Source organism: Colletotrichum gloeosporioides (genome assembly GCF_011800055.1).
Source record: "Colletotrichum gloeosporioides strain Lc1 chromosome Unknown consensus_109, whole genome shotgun sequence".
NCBI lineage: Eukaryota > Fungi > Ascomycota > Sordariomycetes > Glomerellales > Glomerellaceae > Colletotrichum > Colletotrichum gloeosporioides.
The window spans coordinates 113,768-135,386 of record NW_025544754.1 but is presented as its reverse complement, the minus strand read 5'-3'; the positions used below and the strand labels follow the sequence as shown (position 1 = coordinate 135,386).

At 52.5% G+C, this 21,619-nt stretch overlaps 6 protein-coding genes across 6 annotated transcripts; 3 read left to right on the top strand and 3 right to left on the bottom strand.

Annotated features, from left to right (window-relative positions):
• Positions 1-1,287: 1,287 nt before the first annotated feature.
• Positions 1,288-11,010, top strand: GCG54_00014644 (Vacuolar protein sorting-associated protein 13; the record flags this gene model as incomplete). The annotated part of the gene is made up of 2 exons (XM_045414467.1): positions 1,288-7,808; positions 7,857-11,010. 2 exons carry the CDS (start codon positions 1,288-1,290, stop codon positions 11,008-11,010), a joined length of 9,675 nt encoding a protein of 3,224 aa, XP_045256908.1.
• A 394-nt stretch (positions 11,011-11,404) lies between these two features.
• Positions 11,405-12,616, bottom strand: GCG54_00014643 (Protein-lysine N-methyltransferase EFM2; the record flags this gene model as incomplete). Its single annotated transcript, XM_045414466.1, has 1 exon — positions 11,405-12,616. The coding sequence occupies one exon, from the start codon at positions 12,614-12,616 to the stop codon at positions 11,405-11,407; it is 1,212 nt and encodes a 403-aa protein (XP_045256907.1).
• Positions 12,617-14,400: 1,784 nt separating this feature from the next.
• GCG54_00014642 (uncharacterized protein) lies at positions 14,401-14,950 on the top strand (the record flags this gene model as incomplete). Its single annotated transcript, XM_045414465.1, has 3 exons — positions 14,401-14,651; positions 14,711-14,817; positions 14,883-14,950. 3 exons carry the CDS (start codon positions 14,401-14,403, stop codon positions 14,948-14,950), a joined length of 426 nt encoding a protein of 141 aa, XP_045256906.1.
• Positions 14,951-15,246: 296 nt separating this feature from the next.
• On the bottom strand, positions 15,247-16,882 carry GCG54_00014641 (uncharacterized protein; the record flags this gene model as incomplete). Its single annotated transcript, XM_045414464.1, has 3 exons — positions 15,247-15,870; positions 15,937-16,272; positions 16,334-16,882. 3 exons carry the CDS (start codon positions 16,880-16,882, stop codon positions 15,247-15,249), a joined length of 1,509 nt encoding a protein of 502 aa, XP_045256905.1.
• Positions 16,883-17,952: 1,070 nt separating this feature from the next.
• Positions 17,953-19,435, top strand: GCG54_00014640 (Metallocarboxypeptidase A-like protein; the record flags this gene model as incomplete). Its single annotated transcript, XM_045414463.1, has 3 exons — positions 17,953-18,576; positions 18,631-18,738; positions 18,791-19,435. 3 exons carry the CDS (start codon positions 17,953-17,955, stop codon positions 19,433-19,435), a joined length of 1,377 nt encoding a protein of 458 aa, XP_045256904.1.
• A 141-nt stretch (positions 19,436-19,576) lies between these two features.
• On the bottom strand, positions 19,577-21,302 carry GCG54_00014639 (MFS transporter prlL; the record flags this gene model as incomplete). The annotated part of the gene is made up of 6 exons (XM_045414462.1): positions 19,577-19,748; positions 19,807-20,019; positions 20,082-20,278; positions 20,340-21,004; positions 21,065-21,114; positions 21,178-21,302. The coding sequence occupies 6 exons, from the start codon at positions 21,300-21,302 to the stop codon at positions 19,577-19,579; spliced, it is 1,422 nt and encodes a 473-aa protein (XP_045256903.1).
• Between the last annotated feature and the right edge of the window lie 317 nt (positions 21,303-21,619).

The window sequence follows — 21,619 nt, the reverse complement described above, 5'->3', positions numbered from 1 at the left end:
TGGTGCAGGTTTTTGGGGAAATGACGAGGCAAGCAGTGAAGAAGGAATTTATTCGAGTGTCTAGACCTAGGCCCGGCAGGCTAGCTGCCGATTGCTTCACATTGATGTAAGGCAAGTCCCGCCCATCGGATAAGTGGCACGGCAGAACCAGGGCAGCAACAGCAGCTTTCCCCTCTGCTTTTCGATCAAGGCCGATCTAATTAGTCCAGCCATCCAGCCATCCAGCCAGGCCTGGCCCAGCCCATCCGGTATCACAGGGCAGCTGCTACTGCTACTGCTATACTACTGCTGCAGCGAGGGAGGTGCGCACCTGGCTGGGAGCTCTGGCTACGCGCTGGTCGTGGTGACGTAATGTGGAGACCTTGCCCCATGTCCACGCCCGGGCCAGAGGCTCCGCATTGGACGAACAGCTTGTGGGGTGGGTGTGACGGTAGAAGAGAATGGCCCAAGCTTCTCCAGTCTGCTACCTGGTGGAAATGTTTCGCTGCCGCTGCCGCTGCTCGCCATAGAGTCGTCAGTAAAATCATCGAGGAGTCTCGTAAGTAAGCCTGAATATTGGTTTGTACGACAGCGTCTTTGGTCGATTTCGGAAAATTGTTCGAGGAAGTTGTGAGGCCTACTTGCATGTGTCCCTTCCCTGCCGACGAGACTACGTGCCCTGGTGCGCTAACCTCTTCGAGCAAAGCCCCGGTAGACCTACCCCACCGTGGCTCAACGCTTCGAGCGCCACAGTCTGGGCCAAGCTGGCGGCCTGTTTTTGGAACTGCACTGCGGGGGAGAATCGAGAATCAGGCAGCGTCATCATGCACAAACAACCAGCTCGACACCAAACCCCAACCCTGTCGCTCGTTGTCTTCCAGCCCCTACATCGCACGCAACACACCTGCCGACAGATCTGTCCTTGTCGAGGTCGACGTTATACAGTTCCTCGACTTGGCAACTTTCGCTTAGTTGTCATCCCACTTCTGGAGACACGACGAGCGGCATACGGCAGCACGCTCCATCAACGAGCCACCGTCGACATTACTTGTCCCTCGGAGAAAAAAAAGATACCCAACCCAATATTATCACGACTACGACCTTATTCACGACCCCCGTCCCCCGTATACCGAATCCGACTACCCTTTCATGCCCGCAGAGCCCCTCCGGACCCGACCCCGCCTGCCCCGATCGAGTTCTACGACCCTCCGACGCTCTCCCTCCCTGTCCATGCCTCCAACGGCCGCACCACGATAGATACCCAATACTGAGTTTCCCTCGCCAGGGTAACGGCGCCATACATACACCATGTTGGAGGGACTCGTCGCCGGCCTGCTCAACAGGTTTCTGGGCATGTACGTCAAGAACTTCGACCCAGCACAGCTCAAGGTCGGTATCTGGTCTGGCGATGTCAAGCTCAGGAACCTCGAGCTGCGGAGGGAGGCCCTCGACCAGCTCAAGCTTCCCATCAATGTTATGGAAGGCCACCTCGGCGAGTTGACCCTCATCATCCCATGGTCCAACCTCCGTGGAGCCCCCGTCAAGGTCTTTATCGAAGATGTCTTCCTGCTTGCCTCTCCAAGGGAGGAAGCTGCCTACGACGAGGACGAGGAGGAGCGCAGAAAACAGAGAATCAAGATGGAGAAGCTCGACTCGGCCGAACTTCTCAAAGAGAGATCACAAGAGGGCATGAGCCAAGAGGAGCAGCAGAAGAGCCAGAGCTTCACGCAGAGCCTGGTCACCAAGATCGTCGACAACCTGCAAGTCACGGTCAAGAACATCCACATCAGATACGAAGACTCCATCTCCGCACCTGGCCACCCCTTTGCTCTTGGTGTCACGCTAGAGGAGTTCAGCGCCATCAGTACGAACGGCGAATGGAAACCAACCTTCATCCAAGATTCCACCAAGAGCACCCACAAGCTCGCTACCCTCGGCGCCCTTGCTGTCTACTGGAACACAGACACAGAGCTGCTTGGCCCGGGACGAGAGATCACCTCCGATGACAACGAGCCCATGCCCCACGACGAGATGGTCAGCAAGTTTAAGAGCTTGATTGGGTCGACAGACGATACGAAGCTCAACCACCAGTTCATCCTACGTCCTGTCAACGGAAAGGCTAAGATAGTTCTCGACAAGACGGGTGACATTCACGTACCCAAAGCAAAGGCAAGCTTGCTGTTCGAGGAGATCGGCCTGGTCATCGATGACGACCAATACCGTGATGGCCTGATGATGGTGGACCTCTTCCATTACTTCATCCGACACCAGGAATACAAGAAGTTCCAGCCAAAGGGCGTCACACCAAAGGAGGATCCCAGAGCATGGCTCAAGTTCGCCGGAGATGCGGTGCTCAGCAAGATTCACGAGAAGAACCGCAGGTGGTCATGGGACTACTTCCGCGAACGGCGTGACGATCGCAAGCGCTACATCGAGCTTTTCAAGAAGAGGAAGCAGCAGCAACAGCTGTCCTCGCAAGAAGGCGACGACATTAATAAACTCGAGTGGAAGCTCGACTATGAAGACTTGCGGTTCTGGCGATCCTTGGCACGAAACCAACTCAAAAAGGAGAACGCTGAAGCCCTGAAGAACCAGCCCCCTAAGCAACAGCAACAAGGTTGGGTGTCCTGGGTCTGGGGTGGCGGCGCGAAGCAACCGGAACCTCAGAACGACGACGAGAACACGCAGATCACAGAGGAGCAACGCAAGGAGCTTTACGACGCCATCGACTGGGACGAGAAGACAGCTATCGCCGAATCCGTTGACGTACCTCGAGACACCGTCAAGATGCAGGTTGAGGCATGGCTAAGCACAGGAAGCTTTACCCTCAAGAAGAGTCACAATGGCAAGAGAAGTGACCTCCTCAGTCTTCACTTCGACGTATTCAAGGCCAAGGTCTTGCAGCGCCCCGATTCTTTCCTTGCCGACGTCAGCCTGGGTGGTCTCCGTGTCAACGATGGCACCACTCCCGACTCCCTCTTCCCCGAGATTGTTCGCGTCAAGGATGCACCTGAAGTCCACGAGCACAAACAGCTGACCATTGAAGAGCTGGAGGACAACGAGGACGAACCATTCTTCCATTTTGAGGTTGAGCAGAATCCCATCGATAAAGAGGGTGACATAGCATTGTCCGGCTCTCTCAAACCTCTGGAGATTGTGTGGAACCCGAACTTCGTGGTTGGCGTTGCCGACTTCTTTAGACCTCCAGAGAGACACATGGAGTCCATCACCGCCCTCATGGAGACTGCCGGTGCCACGGTAGAAACCTTCAGGGAGCAGACGCGAGCCGGCCTGGAGTTTGCGCTCGAGGAACACAAGACCATCAACGCCCAGCTCGACCTCCAGGCCCCTCTCATTATCGTACCAGTCAGCATCAACGTCAAGGAGTCCACCTGTCTGATTCTGGATGCCGGTCACATCAGCGTCAACAGCGAACTGGTTGATCAAAACACCATGAAGCAGATCCAATCCAAACAGCGACAATCATACACGGACGAAGACTTCAAGCGGTTGGAGTCCGTCATGTACGACAAATTCTTGGTCAAGCTCTCCTCCACTCAGGTACTGATAGGACCATCCATCGAGGTTACAAAGGCTCAGCTAGCCGAGAAAGATGACACACAACATCTCCATGTGGTGGAGCGCATCAATGTCGACTTTGTGGTTGAAACTTCTATCCTCCCCAAGGCTCCCAACTTGACCAAGCTCAAGGTGTCCGGCCACTTGCCGCTGTTGCACGCTACCGTGTCGGATACCAAATACAAGAACCTGATGCGGATTATCGACGTCGCCATCCCCAAGTTCAACCAGGATAACGGTCAACCAGAGCAGGTCAAAGACTCACAGAGCTCCGCTGTGACGACTAGACCTCGTGGCTTGAGCACCGCATCGACTCGATCACGCTCTCGAAAAGAGTCTTCTCGCCGCAAATCAGCACAGTTCCCCTTCATGCAGCAACAGACTGCCATTGTGATTGACGATGAGGACGAAGACAGCGATGAGTTCGAGGATGCTGACGGTGGCCGCGACAATAAGGAGCAGCTCAAGCTACAGCAGCGCTCCTTCGAGTTCAAGTTCAAGGTCGATACCCTCAAGGGCTCTCTATACCGCAGTGACCCAGACAAAAAGAAGCCCGACGCGCTACTTGTCGAGCTTGTCGCCGAAAACTTTGATCTTCTGTTCTACCTGCGACCATACGACATGTCAGCTGAAGTGTCTCTTGGGTCGGTCACTATCGATGATTTCGTCGACAATCCCTCGGCGGAGTTCAAGTCGATCGTGTCATCAGGGGATCCCGATGATCATGAGCAGAACCGAAGTCTCGTCAGTGTGAAATTCACAAAGGTTAATCGCCTTTCACCAGAGTTCATGCCAGTGTACGAAGGCGTCGAGACGAATGTCACGGCTGCGATCTCCACCATCAATCTAGTCGTGACTCGGAAAACGCTCTTGACTCTGTTGGACTTCATCTTAGCAACATTCACCGGTAACAACAACGAAGCGGCGACGCCTCAAGAGCAGAAGGCAATTTCCGATTCGGAGGACGACAGCGAGGAAGATGTCGAGATCGCAATCGACAGCCCACCTGAGGATGCACCTGCAAATTCGGGCTCGATCAGGGTCAAGGTGGACCTTAAGAGTATTCGGTTGATCCTCAACAACGACGGAATTCGCTTGGCTACGTTGTCCTTCAATCACGCCGACGTCGGAGTCTTCCTTTTGGGCAAGACAATGCGGGTGAATGCCAAGCTGGGCAACCTCAATTTGGTCGACGACATTAACCAAGGCGTCTCCGAGGAGTCTAACTTGAGGAAACTCATCTCCATCCAAGGCGACGAGCTGGCCGATTTCAGATACGAGACCTTCGACGCTACCAACAAGAAGGCGTACCCTGGATATGACTCGTCTGTCTATCTTCGGGCTGGATCAGTGAAGCTGAACTTCCTTGAAGAGCCATTCAGGAAGATCATCCAGTTTTTGGTCAAGTTTGGCAAGATGCAAGCCATCTACAATGCTGCTCGTCAAGCCGCCGCAAACCAGGCCAACCAAATCCAACAGAGCACGTCCAGATTCAAGTACGATGTGGTTGTCAAGACTCCAATCGTGGTCTTCCCTCGTGTGGTCAACCACGGCCAGCCCAAGCGTGACGTTGTCACTGCATACTTGGGAGAGATTTACGCGCAAAACAAGTTCGCTCCTTTGGATGACTCCGAGAACTCCCAAATAGCAACCAAGATCAACGCTGGTATCCGAAATATCCGCCTCACTTCTGACTTCAACTACCCGGGAGATCTCTCCGAAGAGCTGGAGCTGATTGACAAGGTTGATTTGGGGTTCAACGTCACGTACGCGGAGCACCAAGACGGCACGAAGCGCCCCGAACTAGAAATTGAGGGCAGCATGTCTGATTTCAATCTCAAACTCACACAGTATCAACTCCGCTTCTTGATGGAGATCTCTAAGTCCGTTCCGGCGGCGTTTGCCGGCGATGCCGACGAGCAGAACCAAGAAGCCGAGCGCGAGGTGGACAAAGACACCCTTCAAAGGGCGAAATCACTGCCAATCGATAAGAGCAAGGGCGATGAGCAGCAACTAGTTGACCTCGGGCCTGAACTTTCACCCAAAGACAAAACATGGACGAAGCTTGACCTGGTCTTCCAAGTCAACACTATTGGTATGGAGCTGATTTTGGCGCCTGACGAAAAGCCAGTCGGCAAGCTTGAAGATGCTAGCCTTTCGCGCTTTTCTCTGGACGTCACCAAAATGAAGACGCGGATGCTTAATGACGGATCTCTTGAGGGCGAGTTCCTTATCCACTCGTTCACCATATATGACAGCCGCCCGAGGGACACTAATAAGTTCCGGCGAATCATGACATCGTCCAACAAGGAGGTGCAGCAGCTCATGGCGAGCATCACGATGTCTGGCGGACAGGACAGGAACCTCATTGCCATCGTTACTATCGACAGCCCCCGAATCATCTTCGCCCTCGACTATCTCTTCGCTATTCAGAACTTCGTCATGGTCGGTCTACAGCCCGAGGAACCTTCGATTGTTGACGATGAGTCGTTATTGATCGACACCCCTGACGAGTCCGATGCGGACGCAGACTCGATGCAGGTTACTTGGTCAAAGGCCCGATCGCAGAAGAGCAGCAAGAACGAGCAGGAGGAGACCCAAGATGGCGCAGACGAGAAACCCCAGACTACCATGAGCATCGCCTACAGGGTAAACATCGTCGACGCTCAAGTCATCCTGATTGCCAACCCTCTCAGCTCGAGCTCCGAGGCCATCGTTCTTGGCACCAAGCAAGTCCTGTTGTCCCAACAGCATGCCTTGACATTCCAAGTATCCGAGATTGGCATGTTCCTCTGTCGCATGGACCGCTTTGAGGATTCCCGACTTCGGATCATCGATGACTTTTCCGTCCAAATGTCTATGGACAGCTCGAAGCCGAACATCACTAGCATCCATGCTGACATTGAGCCGTTGATTCTTCGCCTGTCTCTTCGAGATATCCTACTCGCACTCCAGATTGCCAGCAAAGCCACAGAGCTCTCTGATCAGCAACCGAAAGACCCGAAGTCGTCGTCATCAGCCGCAGATGAGAAGGCGAGACAGCTACGCCAAGCTGGTCTTAAGCAGCGAACAGCCAGCGGCAAGGGACCGTCAACCATTGCGAACAAGACCATGATGTCGAAGACACAGACGCAAAAGATTGCAGCATCGCAGGCTAGACAAGCGAACAGTGATCCTTACGGAACGGCGGTCCAGCAGCCACCCAAGCGGCACGAAGAGCTGTCTGCAACAATTGAAGGAATCCGTGTTGTCCTTATTGGCGACGTTCACGAACTTCCTATCCTCGATCTTGGAATCAAGAACTTCACCGCCACGGCCGAAGACTGGTCTTCGAATCTCAAGGCTGAGACTGCTATCGACTTATACACGAACGTCTACAACTTCTCCAAGTCTGCATGGGAGCCACTTCTTGAACCCTGGCAAGTTGGTATCGGAATGGCCAAGGATGCTCAGTCTGGTCTAATGTCCATTGATGTCGCCTCCAAGAAGGTCTTTGACGTTACTTTGACAACCGCCACCATCGCTTTGGCGTCCAAATCTTTTGCTTTCCTCAGCAAAGACGAGGACGTCCTCGGCAAGCCGCGCGGCGTAGATGCGCCGTATCGAATTAGGAACTACACTGGATTTGATGTGGTGGTGCAGTCAAAGAGCTCGACTACGGACGACAATATGACGGCCCGTCTAGAAGACGGTCAAGAGGTACCGTGGAGCTTTGAGCCTTGGGAGAAAATGCGTGAGAATCTCTCATCCGAGAGCAGCACCGGTAGTGTCGGCATCCACCTAGAAGGCAGTGGCTTCGACCCAGTCAAAAACGTCAGGTTGAACCGCGAGGGAGAGGCAATCTACGGTCTCAAACCCAAGACTGACAACATCTTGCATCGTCTCCTAGTTGAAGTTACCCTTGGCAAGGATAACGTCAAGTATGTCACCCTCCGATCACCTCTTGTCGTGGAGAACGAGACCCAAATTCCCGTTGAATTGGGTGTCTACGACGCACAAGAGGGGCATCTCCTCAAGATCGAAAAGATTGCCCCAGGCGAAAGCCGGCCGGCTCCCGTCGGAGCTGCATTCCTCAAGTCCCTCCTTGTGCGTCCCGACTCCGGATTTGGCTATGCTTGGTCGTCGGAGACCCTTTGGTGGCGAGACTTGTTGAAACGACCTACAAGAACGATGGTCTGCAAGGGCGAAAACGGAGATCCATTCTACTTCCAACTGAACGCTACATTTGACAGATCCAACCCATTGACCAAGTAAGTTCTCATGACACTCCTTACATCACTCTTCTAATGACCCTACAGGAACTATCCTTACATGCGCATCAAATTGTCGCCACCAGTGATCCTCGAAAACTTGTTGCCGTACGACTTCAAGTACCGCATCTACGACAAGAACACCAAGAAAGACTGGGCAAACTTCCTTCGCAAGGGTGGCCTTAGTCCGGTGCACGTCGTTGAGCTTTCCCATCTTCTTCTTCTCAGCGTCGACATGCAAGACACTGTATTCAAGCCCAGCGACTTTGCCATTATCAACTCTGGGCAGTCGGACGATTTCAAGAAGGAAGACAAGCTTCTCTGCAAGGATTCCGATGGCCTTCAACTCAACCTGAAACTGCACTACCACAAGATTCCTAACAGTGGAGGTGCATTCCGAGTAACGGTCTACAGCCCCTACATCATCCTGAACAAGACTGGCCTGGACATGCAGATTCGCGCGAAGGGGTTCTTACAAGGAGCTCGACCAGCCGCAGGCCAATCTACGTTGTCCTACAACAGGTCTGAAAGAGACCGCCCCAAGGCAACGCCGTTTATGTTTTCCTTCGGCAACGACGACCATAGGAACCGCGCGCTGTTGCAGATCGCTGACTCGGAATGGAGCAAGCCGCAGAGCTTCGACGCTATTGGCAGTACAACCGAGGTGGTGCTACCGTCTCCTTCTCGAAATACTGAAGTACACATCGGAATCACCACTGAGGCGGGTGAGGGCAAGTACAAGATGACCAAGGTTGTCACCCTGGCACCGCGATTCGTCCTGGAAAACAAGCTTGGCGAGGAGATCAATGTCAGAGAGTCTAGCTCATCGGGATTCATGACTCTCAAACCTGGCGCGCACCAGCCTCTGCACTTCATGCAGAAGACTGCCGTCAAGCAACTCTCCCTCTGCCATCCCGGGATGAATAACCAGTGGACGTCTCCTTTCAACATCTCTGACATTGGCACGACCCACATCAAGATCGCGAAGGCAGGGCAGAGGCAACGACTAATCCGCGCCGAAATCTTGATGGAGGGAGCCACAGTCTTCTTGCATCTCAGCATGGAGACCAAGAACTGGCCCTACCAGATGAGGAATGAGAGTGACACCGAGTTCACCTTTTACCAAGCGAACCCTAGCCTGGAGGATGATGGCGTTGAGGACAGATCCGGGTGGAGACCCATCAAGTACCGTTTGCCTCCGCGCAGCATCATGCCTTACGCTTGGGATTTCCCTGCCGCCAAGTTCCGCGAGATCATCATCAACGTCAATGGCAAGGAGCGACACGTCAAGTTGGCTGAGATCGGTAATCAGATTCCAATGAAGTTCACCTCTGCGTCTGGGCAGCAGAAGATTATTGACATCAATGTCGCCGCCGACGGTCCAACTCAGACTTTGATCCTGTCCAACTTCCGACAATCCAAGAGTCTTTACAGGCAAAAGTCCAAGTCTGGCGCTCGTACTAGTACCGATGGATTCGAGGTCAAGGATCAGGAGACGACTGCGACATTCCGAGCCCAGCTGAAGCTTTCGGGTATCGGAATCTCACTCATCAACTCGCAACTGAAGGAGCTCGCCTACGTCACCTTTAGAGATGTCTCCCTTCGCTACCATGACGCGCCGCTCACCCAGACAGTCAGCTTCTCAGTGAAGTGGATCCAGATCGACAATCAGCTTTACGGCGGCCTGTTCCCAATGATCCTGTACCCTAGCGTCGTCCCGAAGAGAGCTCAAGAAGTCGACGCGCACCCTTCGATTCACGCCATGGTCACCCGGGTGAAGGATGACTCCTATGGTGTGCTGTACATCAAATACGCCACCGTTTTGATGCAGCAGATGACGATTGAGTTGGACGAGGATTTCGTCTATGCTGTTCTTGACTTTTCAAACATTCCTGGAGCTGCATGGTCTGACAGCAATGAGGACGGCAAGCTCTGCGACGAAGAGCTCGACATTCCGGAGCCGAATCAGCAACAATCTGGCCAGGATATGTACTTCGAATTACTGAACATCCAGCCCATGCAACTCGACCTCTCCTTCATGCGCACGGAGCGCGTCAACGCCGAGGACAAGACATCATCGCGCAACCCGTTGATGTTCTTCCTCAACGTCATGACGATGGCTATCGGAAACGTCAACGATGCACCCATTCGTCTCAATGCTCTCATGCTTGACAATGTTCGAGTTTCGGTTCCTGCTCTAACCCAGAATATCTCGAATCACTACAGTCAGGAGGTGCTCTACCAAATCCACAAGATTCTAGGCTCCGCCGACTTCCTGGGCAACCCTGTGGGTCTGTTCAACAACATCAGCTCAGGATTGACTGATGTCTTTTACGAGCCCTACCAAGGACTTATCCTCTCGGACAAGCCCGAAGACTTCGGAATCGGCGTTGCCAAGGGTGCTGCATCCCTGGTGAAGAAGTCTGTTTATGGCTTCTCTGACTCCTTTTCCAAGTTCACCGGCAGTCTGTCCAAGGGTCTCGCAGCTGCAACCCTCGATAAACAATTCCAAGATCGACGCCGCATCACCCGCGCCCGAAACCGCCCCAAGCATGCCCTATACGGTGTCACCACAGGTGCAAACTCCCTTTTCACAAGTGCTGCATCCGGAGTTGGTGGCCTGGTGCGCAAGCCGCTCGAAGGCGCGGAGCAGGAGGGAGCGCTCGGATTCTTCAAGGGCATCGGCAAGGGAGTCGTTGGATTCGCAACCAAGCCCGCTATTGGCGTCTTGGACATGGCCTCGAATGTTTCTGAGGGTATTCGAAACACAACGACCGTCTTCGATGGCTCAGAACTCGACCGTGTTCGCCCTGCGCGCTTCGTGCCGTCTGACGGTATCGTGCGCCCGTACAATGCCCGTGAAGCTCTCGGCCAGTCCTGGCTGAAGCAAGTCGATAACGGAAAGTACTTCAACGAGAACTACATTGCACACCTTGAGCTGCCTCGTGAAGACATGGTGGTCATGGTCACTTACGCCCGGATTCTGCTTATTCGCAGCCGGCGTCTGACATCAGAGTGGGACGTGCCTCTCAAGGACGTTCAGACAATCGCAAAGGAGCGAACGGGCCTGAGCCTGACCCTCAGAGGCGGCACAAATGGTCCTTTCATCCCCGTCGGTGACGAGAGCGGGCGTGCCTTCCTGTACAAGATGGTGGCTGTCGCTGTGGAGGAGTTCAACAGGAGGTTCAGAGGATTGGAGTAAATGAGGATTGGCGAGACAAACGCACACGGGCCGTGGTTATGGATGCCAGGCCGCTTCGTACTTGTTGTTTGTATGTTGGTTCCCTTTCTTTAGAGGCTCTTCACGCATAGCCTCGCGATTCCCTAGCAAGCATACCTTACTTGGCGTTTCGGATCCCTTCTCACTCGTATACGTATGAAGACAGAAATACATGGACATTGAATAAGCACATGATACCTGCATGAGTAAGGTGACTTGAAAGTCGTGGAATTATGGATTTCCCAGTTGTCCCCTACCGAAAGGGACTCGATGTGCCTTCTATGGTCCTTGCAGGTTCTATGGTCTACGTTTGTCTAATTTCTCGTGTCTCGTGCCTCGTGTCTATGCTATGCCCGCCTCTATGATTGTGTCTATTCTATGCCCATCCGATCCTCAGAAGCTTGTAGCCGCTCTCGTCGCCACGCCCGACCTCTTTGCGCTTCTCAATGATTTCGTTGTATAAGATGGTCAGCTGCTTGCCATTCTCACCGCGCGGGCGGTCACTCGCCGTAAACGCGCCCTCCACCGTGTCGCTGACGCCGTTGAACTTGCCGTTCCGGCGAACGGTCACCAGCAGCCAGAAAACCCCGCCCGGCGCGAGCAGCTGCGTCGCGCAATCTCTCAACCATGTCGCGTGCTCCGGAGCATAGATGACATCCGTCGCAATGAGGATCTCCGCCGGGGTGTCGAGGGGTGCGCGCAGGTCAGGCGCAGACCAATCCAGTGTTGTCGTCTTGATGAGGTTTGCCCCCGCCGCCGAAGGAGAGTTGATGGCGACATTGGCTTTGAGATTCTCGAGCACTGCCGGGTGATAGTCCGTTGCGACGATGGTTGCTTCTGGCGCGCCGAGGTGAGGCAGCATGTTCCCGAGCACCAAGCTGACGAGACCCGTGCCAGCGCCGAGTTCGATGATGCGCGGCGACGAGCCGAGGCTGGGTTGGGTGAGGCCGAAGCGGGCCGGGTCTGCGCACATCAAGTCCGAGAGCACGATAGATGCACCCCAACTTTGCAGGCCGACGTCATCAGGGTCGGCGGAGTTCGTGCCTGCAAGCCGGTCGTTGAGGCGCGCGGTGACGGGGACGCGGTGCTTGTTCTCTGGGAGCGAAAGCTCAAAGGAAAAGTCGCGCGTGTAGTCCTGGTCCTTCTCATCCTCGGCCTCATCGTCCTCCGCGGGCGCGAAAAAGGATTCAAGAACACAGGAGGCCTGTTCTAGTGCGAGCTGGCAGGCTTCCTCGGACTCGAAGCAATCGAGGGTTTCGGCGCGTGCGATGAAGCCGGTAAGCCAGCGCTCGACGAAGCTGCGCTCAAAGGCGTCGACGCGGAGGGCGGCGATGTGGTGGTCTACGCCGTCAACCTCCTCATGGTCGTCGTCGGTCTCGGACACGTAACCGGAGTCAACTGCGGGCGAGGCATGGTGAGGCAATTTGTGGTCCGGGTTGAGCTGGAAGGCGACGGAGACGGGCAGTGAGCAGTAGATTGTCGAGAGGGAGTGGAGGGCGGCGGTGATGTCGGACTCGGTGAGGGTGTCGAGAGTCCGCAGGGGTGGAAGGCTGCTCGATGGCGGCGCGGGGTGTGCGGCCGGCCTCATTTGTGTGGCCCGTCTCCAGTGCCGTCGCGCTGGTGTCGGCGGTGGTGGTGATGTGGATGGATGATGAATTGTCGGGAGTGGATGAGATGAGATTCACGAGATGGGAAAATAAAAAGCCATCACGCGCTAGGTGGACAATGGCGGCTGTTTAGCTTATTCATTACCTACGCATTATTCGCACCCTTTTGGGCAAGGACACGAGAGATAAGGCCTAGACACGGATGGCGGGACGGGGGGGACGGGGACGGAGACCCGCTTTCCCAAATGAGGGTATCGTGAAAATTTTTGGCTGCCCTATCCTGGGGCCCAGACTGCACTTTTTGTGTGTCGACGTGGCTTGTGCTCCCGCGCCAGTGGCCCGGCGTGTCAGTCACCGCAGAAGAAATGTCACTGGGCGTTTCTCCATAGTATTCATCGGTGTCATCTCGATTTACCCCGGATACACTGTAGGGGGCGCATGTGAGATCCACTCGACAACGGAGTGCAAGTCGCCCCCGGAAAGTTGACATTTTGTGTGCTCCCTGTCTGTCAGACCGTCAGCTATGATTGCCGGCGAGTGAGTAATAAAGACCAGGTCAGATAAGAAGAGAGACAAGAAAAGGCTCAGCACGGCCTTCCGATAACCGCGTCCCGTCGTTTCCTTTCAACACGTGTCTGGGACAGTTCTCAAAATTGACCCATCATTGGCTGCGTCTTGTTTTGTCATCGTTTGGTCCATGTTTCTTTGACTGAAACAGACCGCCGCGAAGAGACGGCGCCGTCCGCAAGGGAGACACACACACAGGAGTCTTTTTTTCCCCCTTCGGCTCCATTTCTGCCGAGCGATTGGCGGTCTGAAAATGACTCGTTTTCGCCATCATCGCCACCGCGGTTCATGTGCCCGGACTTTAGCCGACTCCGTCAACATATGCTTGATGCTGGCGGCATGACGATGTACTGAACATGTCTATTCTAAATGAATATGTCAATCGACTCAAATATGTCTTTTGTTGTGTAATTTGTCGCAAGATCTTCGACGTTGCTTGTCATGGCGGCGTCCGCTTTCCCAAACTTCTCGCCGGCTAGCAAACTGCGTGGAATCTTCTATTGCTGCCAACGCGACGTCCATATTCGCGAGTCGGCGGTGGTAGATTGACGTCGCACAACTTTCGCGGATTGGTTTTGATGTGAAAGAACGATGTTCGGAAGAAAGAATTACGCTTGTGTTTGTGCAGCTGCTTCCCTCGCTACAAAAACAGCGTTCGGGCTTGTTTGTGAAGATGGAGCAGAAGGTCAGCCCTCTAGTTTGGCAGCGAGTATTGATTGTTTCGGTCACTTTGTTGGTTGCACAGTCTTCAGTGTCGGGTCTCGTATCAGGGAATGGCGGCAAACTCCAAGGCTGGGACAAAGGTAGCTGAGCCTTGAGTAGGACACATGATGCATCGAGTCTGCAAGTTGGTGGATAAATGACCGAGCAGACACCGCCATGATGTCGGCGAACCGTGTTCCGCTTCTTGCTTGACTTATAACCTCTATGGACGCTCACAAATGGTGATGTTTGGGTAAAGCCAGTGACAACAGCCACTGATGCGCGGGTTTGTTCACTTCGTGATACTCGAGACCCTGGCTCTCCCCATTCCCATTGCTTACTCTGGACTCTAGACAAAGGTTACAACCAAGGGTTCGTAGACTTTATTAATTGACATCTCCCACTTGCACGCTATGCCTTAGTGTCAGTCCTCGACACCGGCACACTGATCCAGAAAATCATATCTTTCCCGGTCCACCTCGTCCATACCACAAAAATGAAGTTGACTTCCATCATCGCTACATTGATAGTCGCCGTTGCTGCAGTTCCCGGCGACCCTACCGGCCACTGGTTCAAGCGAACTTGCGAAAATATTGAACTAAAAGCCAACCGGGGAAGAAGAGATGGCAGCTTTTACGTCGACCTCTATGCGAATTGCCACCCCAAATCAGGGGACAAAGTCGCCAACAGAATGGAACTCGACAAATGCCTGGGAAACCTGAACGGCGATCTGGCGTGGAGGCAAAAGTAAGTCCAACTTATTCCCTACGGACCACCATACTACAATGGAGTGCTAATAATCACAGCGGTGGATTCGATTACCAGTGCAGTGGCTGCCAAATTATAGACACGGAGAGAGACAAACTGATCATGCAGTGTGACTGCAACTTGAAGAGAACTACTATCAACCTCAGTCAGTTACCACGCACTTATCTGCCATGCTGTACCACAGCGACGGTTACTGACCATTTATGTCAGACCTGGGTATCCGCAATGAAGATGGTGTTCTATGGTGTAGCTACCAGTCTGCAAGCCGGCTCAGTTAGTGGGAGCCCTGCCTTCCCCGGGTACGCCATTTCAGAGCATGCGTGTTGATGACGCCAATGTTCATGACGAACGAAAACAATAGCGTTCATAGGTTTTCGGTCGATGCTTGCTCAAGTATCAGAATATTGTCATATGCCTGCTTAGATTGCAAATACTGTACCCTGTCTCATAAAGGACAAGTCTAGATGGTGAACTCCTTCTCGCTTTACCCCCAAGCCGCGTACGCTCAAGACGTGATCTCAAAACAGTGTTCTTTGCTACAGTAAACAAATAAATCGTAAAACCCATCAGAAACTCAGGCCATGACAGTCTTTCCCCCGTCTTTGGTCAGGCGGGACCGAACTTTGATACGGAGAGCCCGATGAGCCAGTCGCTGCAGGACAACTGCATCCCGCTCATTGTGCAAGCCGAGAACCGTGCTCGGAGCAAACACAAGTGCCTGTCCAGTGTGCAATGATACGATCATACAAAAGAGCCCCAGCGCTGGATCTTTTGTACCCAGTGCGATGGGCGCAACTGCATGGCTTGACTCTTCTCCATCAGCCATCGTCATCGACATGGAAGAGATACCAGCCAAGTGCTGGCGCAAGGTTCGAAGCCAGTCGGGTGAGGTGAATCGATGTACAATCGTCATGGAACACAGGTCGAGAAGCTTAGTAGAGACCGTGGGCTCTTGAGTTGAGATGAAGACCCGGACGCCAAGATGTCGCTGCAGGCGGATGGTTTCCAACAAGGAGTTCGTGAGCGTCTGACTCTCGTCGGATTCTTTCATGTACTTGTGTGCCTCATCAAGAGCAACCACCTTTCCAACGGGAGACTGCTGCTCCAGGAAGAGAGACAGGCAAATGTTGAACAGAGAGCAGGCCAGCTCTGGCGTGACACACGGGCAAGACAAATCGACGACGGTCAGTTGACCCGACTGCGACAAATCATTAGCCATATGGAAAAGGAAATAGTGCCGTCACTAATGAAGAATTATGATTACCTTAGGCGTCCAATCGATCCTCGTCTTGGTAACCTTACCCGTGTCCCCCAACATGAAGCTTTCAAGGGTATCAAGGCGCTGACTCAATGGACTTCTCTGGGCTGGGGTCAAGTCCGCCTCGCTCAAACGCTTTTTGAAGGTTTTGTACTTGAAAGGGACGCCAAGGTTCTGCTGCTCAATGCGCATCTCTCGCAAGATCCGGTTGATGACGTGCATGTACAGTGGCATGGTGCCCTCCCCAACTGCCATCAAGTCATTCGTGTGCTTGGTGTTGAGGTCGCGGTCGCTGAGCCTCAAAGGCTCAATCTGGAGGTCAGAAATACCACTGTAAATTCTCTGCCAGGATGTTGATTAGAAAACAAGGTTGTCATACTGGATTTGAAGATGGTATCATTACCTCGATGGTGCGAACGTTAGTAGGGACACACAGCACCCTGACCGAAACGTTTTTGTTGGAGGCAAGGAAAGCCGCCTCGCACGGGAGACCACCCGAGTCCGAAACGAAGCTGTCGTAGTGAAAGATTGTTCCACTGAGGGGGAGAGTCAACTTGCCCAAGTAGCTAGAGAGTAAGCAGTTCTCCAGAAGACATGCGAGCGTCTTGCTCTTTCCGGAACCTTGACTGCCGCAAATGAAGATACTTGAGGGACAAGCTACGTTGTGAAAGATTCTGGAATCTACTCTGGTGACCCCAGTGGCGAGCGAACCCTCCGAGAGGCTTATACCGAAGAGGCCGTATTGCGAAGGAGGGGAAGTATTGATGACGGGCACGGTGAGAAGAGGGCTCGACAATACCTCGTCATGGCCTTGTTGTTTTGGGTCCAGGGTGAGATGATCCATCTGAGCCACAATATCAGCTAGCTCCGTATGTGATATATCGTGGCTCCCATGATGACTGCTCTCGCCGTCGGAAGCTGCTGAATACATCGTCCCCGAATCTGAAGACATATTTGCAAGCGCAACAAGGAACGGATTGATAGTTTTGGTTGACTAGTCCGGGTTGCTGACTGGGGATTTACGAGAATCGTGGGCCCAAGTGCAAGTTTCAAAGATAATCGAGAAGCTTCAATCATGGGACTCAGGGCATATATATGGCTCAAAGTCGAAAGGGGCCTGCCTGGTTGCGTCTCGAATATTCTGCGTGGCACTTCTTCCAGTTAAATCCAGACTAGCCCAGACACAGCAGTTTGTTCATTAGGCTTGAGTCAACAATCCCTTGAACTGAAGGATGATGGAAGCCAATGGCGTTGAAAGCCACTCAAGATTCCCGCAGATTTTGGTGTTACAGGTTGGGGGACAGATATGTCCTTTGCAAGTGGCACTTTCGATGCGTCGGTACTCAAAACATGATACATGGCTTCTTTGATCTGAGCATCACCATCAAAGAACTGTTTCAGAAGATGTGACAGCAGACACTCATATCTCAAAAACCAAAGGGTGCCCAGACACCATAGCCTGTCATGATGTTAAAAAGATGCATCGAAAGATGAAGAAGCCATCGCTTTGATGTTTCGTGTTGCAGTGTGTCAATTATTCACTCAAGATATTCCGAAGTCACTTGTTGTTTTGTGTTTAGAATATGCTGGCCTTCGCCTAGAGACCGCCAAATACGACGAGAGAGCAGTTCTTGAGGTGTACTGGCTTTTCCTTGTGTCAAATGACGTCGTCTACTCAATGAACGATCCGAGATGTAACGACGCTTATTACGCCCAGATATCAAGGCATGCCAGGATTGTGGGCGGAACGTATAATGTCAGTTGCACCGCCTAATCGCAATGTCGGCATTTGGAAACGGAGGAAGACTTTTACTGGCACAAACTCAATGATAAGGCATGCCAAGCTTGCCAAGTGCTTTCTAAAATTGATTCGGAAGGCGGAAACGTAATCCAAGAGAGTTGAGTGCAACGTTCTCCAAATATTGAGGGGACATGAGGGGACACATCGGAGCACGTATTTGTGAAGCTTTCTTGGGTTCCGATGACGCCGAAATGCAGAGAATGTCGCTAGCATGAACGGACATGGACGTAGATAAACCCGGGCCATACGTCCGAAGCACAGAGGCCTCGGTTCCTCCATCTCTGCAGTCTTCTCGTTACAGCTCAATGGTTATGCATCCTCTTGCCTTGTTCGCCTTAATCGGTGGTTTGGTGTCGGCGAGCAGTCCAGTCTCCTACAATGGCTACCAAGTACTTCGCGTCACGACAGGCGCCAATTCAGCTGCCGTTCTGAAAAAGTTGTCATCCATCGAGTATGATGAGTGGAACACGGTAGTGAACGAGCACATCGATATCGCTATTGCGCCAAACCAGATCGGAAGGTTTCAAACTTTAGCTCTTGAATACCATACAATGCACGAGAACTTGGGAGTGTCAATTGCCTCCGAGTCAGCTACGAGAAGCACCTGGAAGAGACAAATCGACGATCTCGAGTGGTATGACAGCTACCACCCTTATGACGACCATAAGGCATACTTTGAGGCCCTTCACGAGGCCTTTCCAAACAACTCGGAGATAGTTTCGTCGGGAACTTCGTTCGAAGGCAGAGACATCTTTGGCATTCACTTTTGGGGCTCGGACGGACCGGGGAAACCGGCCGTGCTTTGGCACGGTACTGTCCATGCCAGAGAATGGATAGTAGCGCCGGTAAGCTAACGCCACAAAGGGCCATCGTGGAAATGCTAAGGTCATGGGCTACAGGTTGTGGAGTATCTCACGTTGCAACTAATCCAGGGATATGGCGTTGACAACACCACGACGGCTTTTGTGGATAATTATGACTTTTGGGTGTTCCCGTTTGTCAACCCGGTGAGAAATCTCGAGCTCAAATGAAGCAGTCTGTAATCTGACACCTCGGCAGGATGGATTTGTGTACACTCAAACAACAGAACGATTGTGGCGGAAGAATCGCCAACCATCCCCAACCTCAACCAACTCGACGTGTTATGGTCGCGATATCAACCGTAATTGGCCGTACAAGTGGGATGCTAATCCTCTTGGGGCTTCTACAGACCCTTGTTCTCAAACATACAAAGGCATCCAGGCAGGCGACACCCCGGAGATGGAAGGACTGCACAAGCTTGTGGATACTTTGCGAGACACAAGCGGGCTGAAACTCTACATCGACTGGCACAGTTACAGCCAGTACTTTCTGACCCCCGTCGGCTACAACTGCACCTACTACATTGATACTCTTGGCCAACACATCAAGCTTGCTCAGCTAGCCTCAGATGCCATTAGAGAGGTTGAGGGCGTTACCTTCACGTATGGCCCAAGTTGCGCGACTCTGTATCCTACGACTGGAGCAAGCTTCGACTATGCTCACGCCGTTGGCAAAGCTCAGTGGTCATATTTGATCGAGTTGCGGGACACTGGCGAGTTCGGGTTTGTATTGCCGCCAGAGCAGATTCGTGGTGGTGTGATGGAGCAGTGGGAGGGCATGAAAGTCATTTTGAGTGTCCTTGATGAGGTCTTCTTCGATGGAGATGGTCCAGCGGCATTCTGAGTCGAAACTAAACGCAGGAAATGCACGTATTGAACATCGGATACCGAAGGAAGATGCATCATGTACAGCAGGTTTTGCGTAAAACCGAAAAAACCACTGCAAGCCGGCTATTCTGGTATGCTCGTACGCTCGTACCCCTCATCAAGCCCTTCGCTTTTGGTAAAACTCATGACCATATCTGATACACGCCAAAACAAGCGCGAAAGCGAGAATTCCTATGTTTGAGTCGAAAGCTCTGCGGTAAAGAGGCTTATCATCAGCCTGGAAAAGTTGCGCTCCATAAATTGCCGCAACGTTCGCGCTCATGATAATCCTTGAAAGTAAAAATCAGAATCCCGAATTGTCTTCAGTAACGAAGCTGGACAACTCACATCGCCATAGCCAATGATCTCTCTTCCGGGTCATTGCAAGTCAGCGACATCCACGTGATATTGAGAGGGTGCGGGAATGAGGCAAACGTCTGCGTCCAGACGACTCCAAAATACCGCACACCTCGCTTGTTGATCTCCGTGAAAATGCGGTTGAGAATGTAGCCGAACATATGCATTGCAATTGCCAGTATCGTAGTCTCGCCTCGCTTGTTACTGAAATCAGAAATCAGCATCCAGCTCTCCAACCGGCTAGAACGAGATAAGACATCACTTACAACCGGTCGGAAACGTAGCTGAATCCAAAAGAGACTGGTACTTGAAGGAACAATCCCACAGCAGCCAAAGCATTACTCGTAAGTGAGGGAAAGCCGAAGCTTCTGATGATGGTCGGACCATAGGTGTCGAAACCTCTAAAAGGGCCGTTATTGCCGAGAGTGATGAAAACATGCATCCATATGCGCCAGTTGGAGAACTGCAACAGTCAGTAACCTATGCTATCAGAGAATTACAGTGGGCGATGAAGGAAGACTTACAGCCTTTTTGAAAGCAGCCATCCCAATATGTTGCTTCTTGTTCATTTTGTTGGGATCATCGATGCGCACGCGCGTCTGCAATATGTGCAGCTCTCGTTCCGTAAAGATGTTGACTTGTGGCAGAAACCAGCTATGCGGGTTATGGAACGCGTCTGGGAGACAAAATCCTAGTACTATGCCGCTGGCAATAGTGAAGGCTCCCATCACGATGAAAAGCCAGAACCAGCCAGGATACCCGGCTACTCCCTTCATATGTAGAATTCCATACGCAATTAGCTTTGCACAGGCCTGGCCCAGTTGGTTGCCAAAGAAAAATATCATAACCCGTTTGGCAGTCTCTTTGCGTGTGTACCATGTTGACAAGGTCCAGAGACCGCCAGGGATGTAACCACTTTCAGAAACTCCAAGGAGAAACCGGGTTGCAAGGTAGCCGGCATAGTTGTGCTGGAAGGCTTGGAACGTACTGACCAAACCGAAGAAAAATAACTGAAGGGTCAACCACTTCCCCGGTCCAACCTTGTACAAAATCATGTTTGACGGAATCTCGAAGAGAACAATCCCAAGGGACAGCAGTTGCTGGCCAACATTGAATTGGAATTGCGTGATGCCTACGTCTTCCATGAAGGTATCTGTTATTGCGTTCGCGATATTGCCTCGATCGAGTTCTGCAGTCATGTTTTACGTCAAGATGGATGTGGACTTTGAAGGCTATCGTTCGTACGCACGCAAGCAGAAGAAGCCGAGTGTCAGGAGTGGCATAATGGTCAAATCTAACCTGTATTGGTTCACATGTTAGACCCAAGAGTTCTAGATATAGGTGTGCGACTTCAACACTCACTTCCATTTCGCTTTCGTCTCTTCGTCCTCCGTCCAATCGACCGGCGATGAAACCTGCTTCGTGTCGCCATCCGCGAGATTCGCAGAAGGGGAAGGATCTAACGAGAAGATGTCTGCGGTGCCCATGATGTCAACGAGGGGTTGATGTTTTCGTTCGGAAAGACCTCATCAAGTTGGTACTCAATTTGCTTGAACCGAGAAACATCAAGTAGCAACAAATATGGCTGGTTGTTTCCAGTACTCCAGTTCGAAATTCAGCGTCATCCTTCTGCAGGGCTTTCTCTTGACCCAGACGAAACCGAGCACACCATACTGGATCTGCGGAGAAGATCCGAATCACTGGGTCCGAACATAAGTCTTATCAGACCAGCAAGCTTTGACAAGAGACAACTGGGAAGGAGCGATATTGCGTGCTTGGTGTGGAGTATCGTCGGTACCTAGGT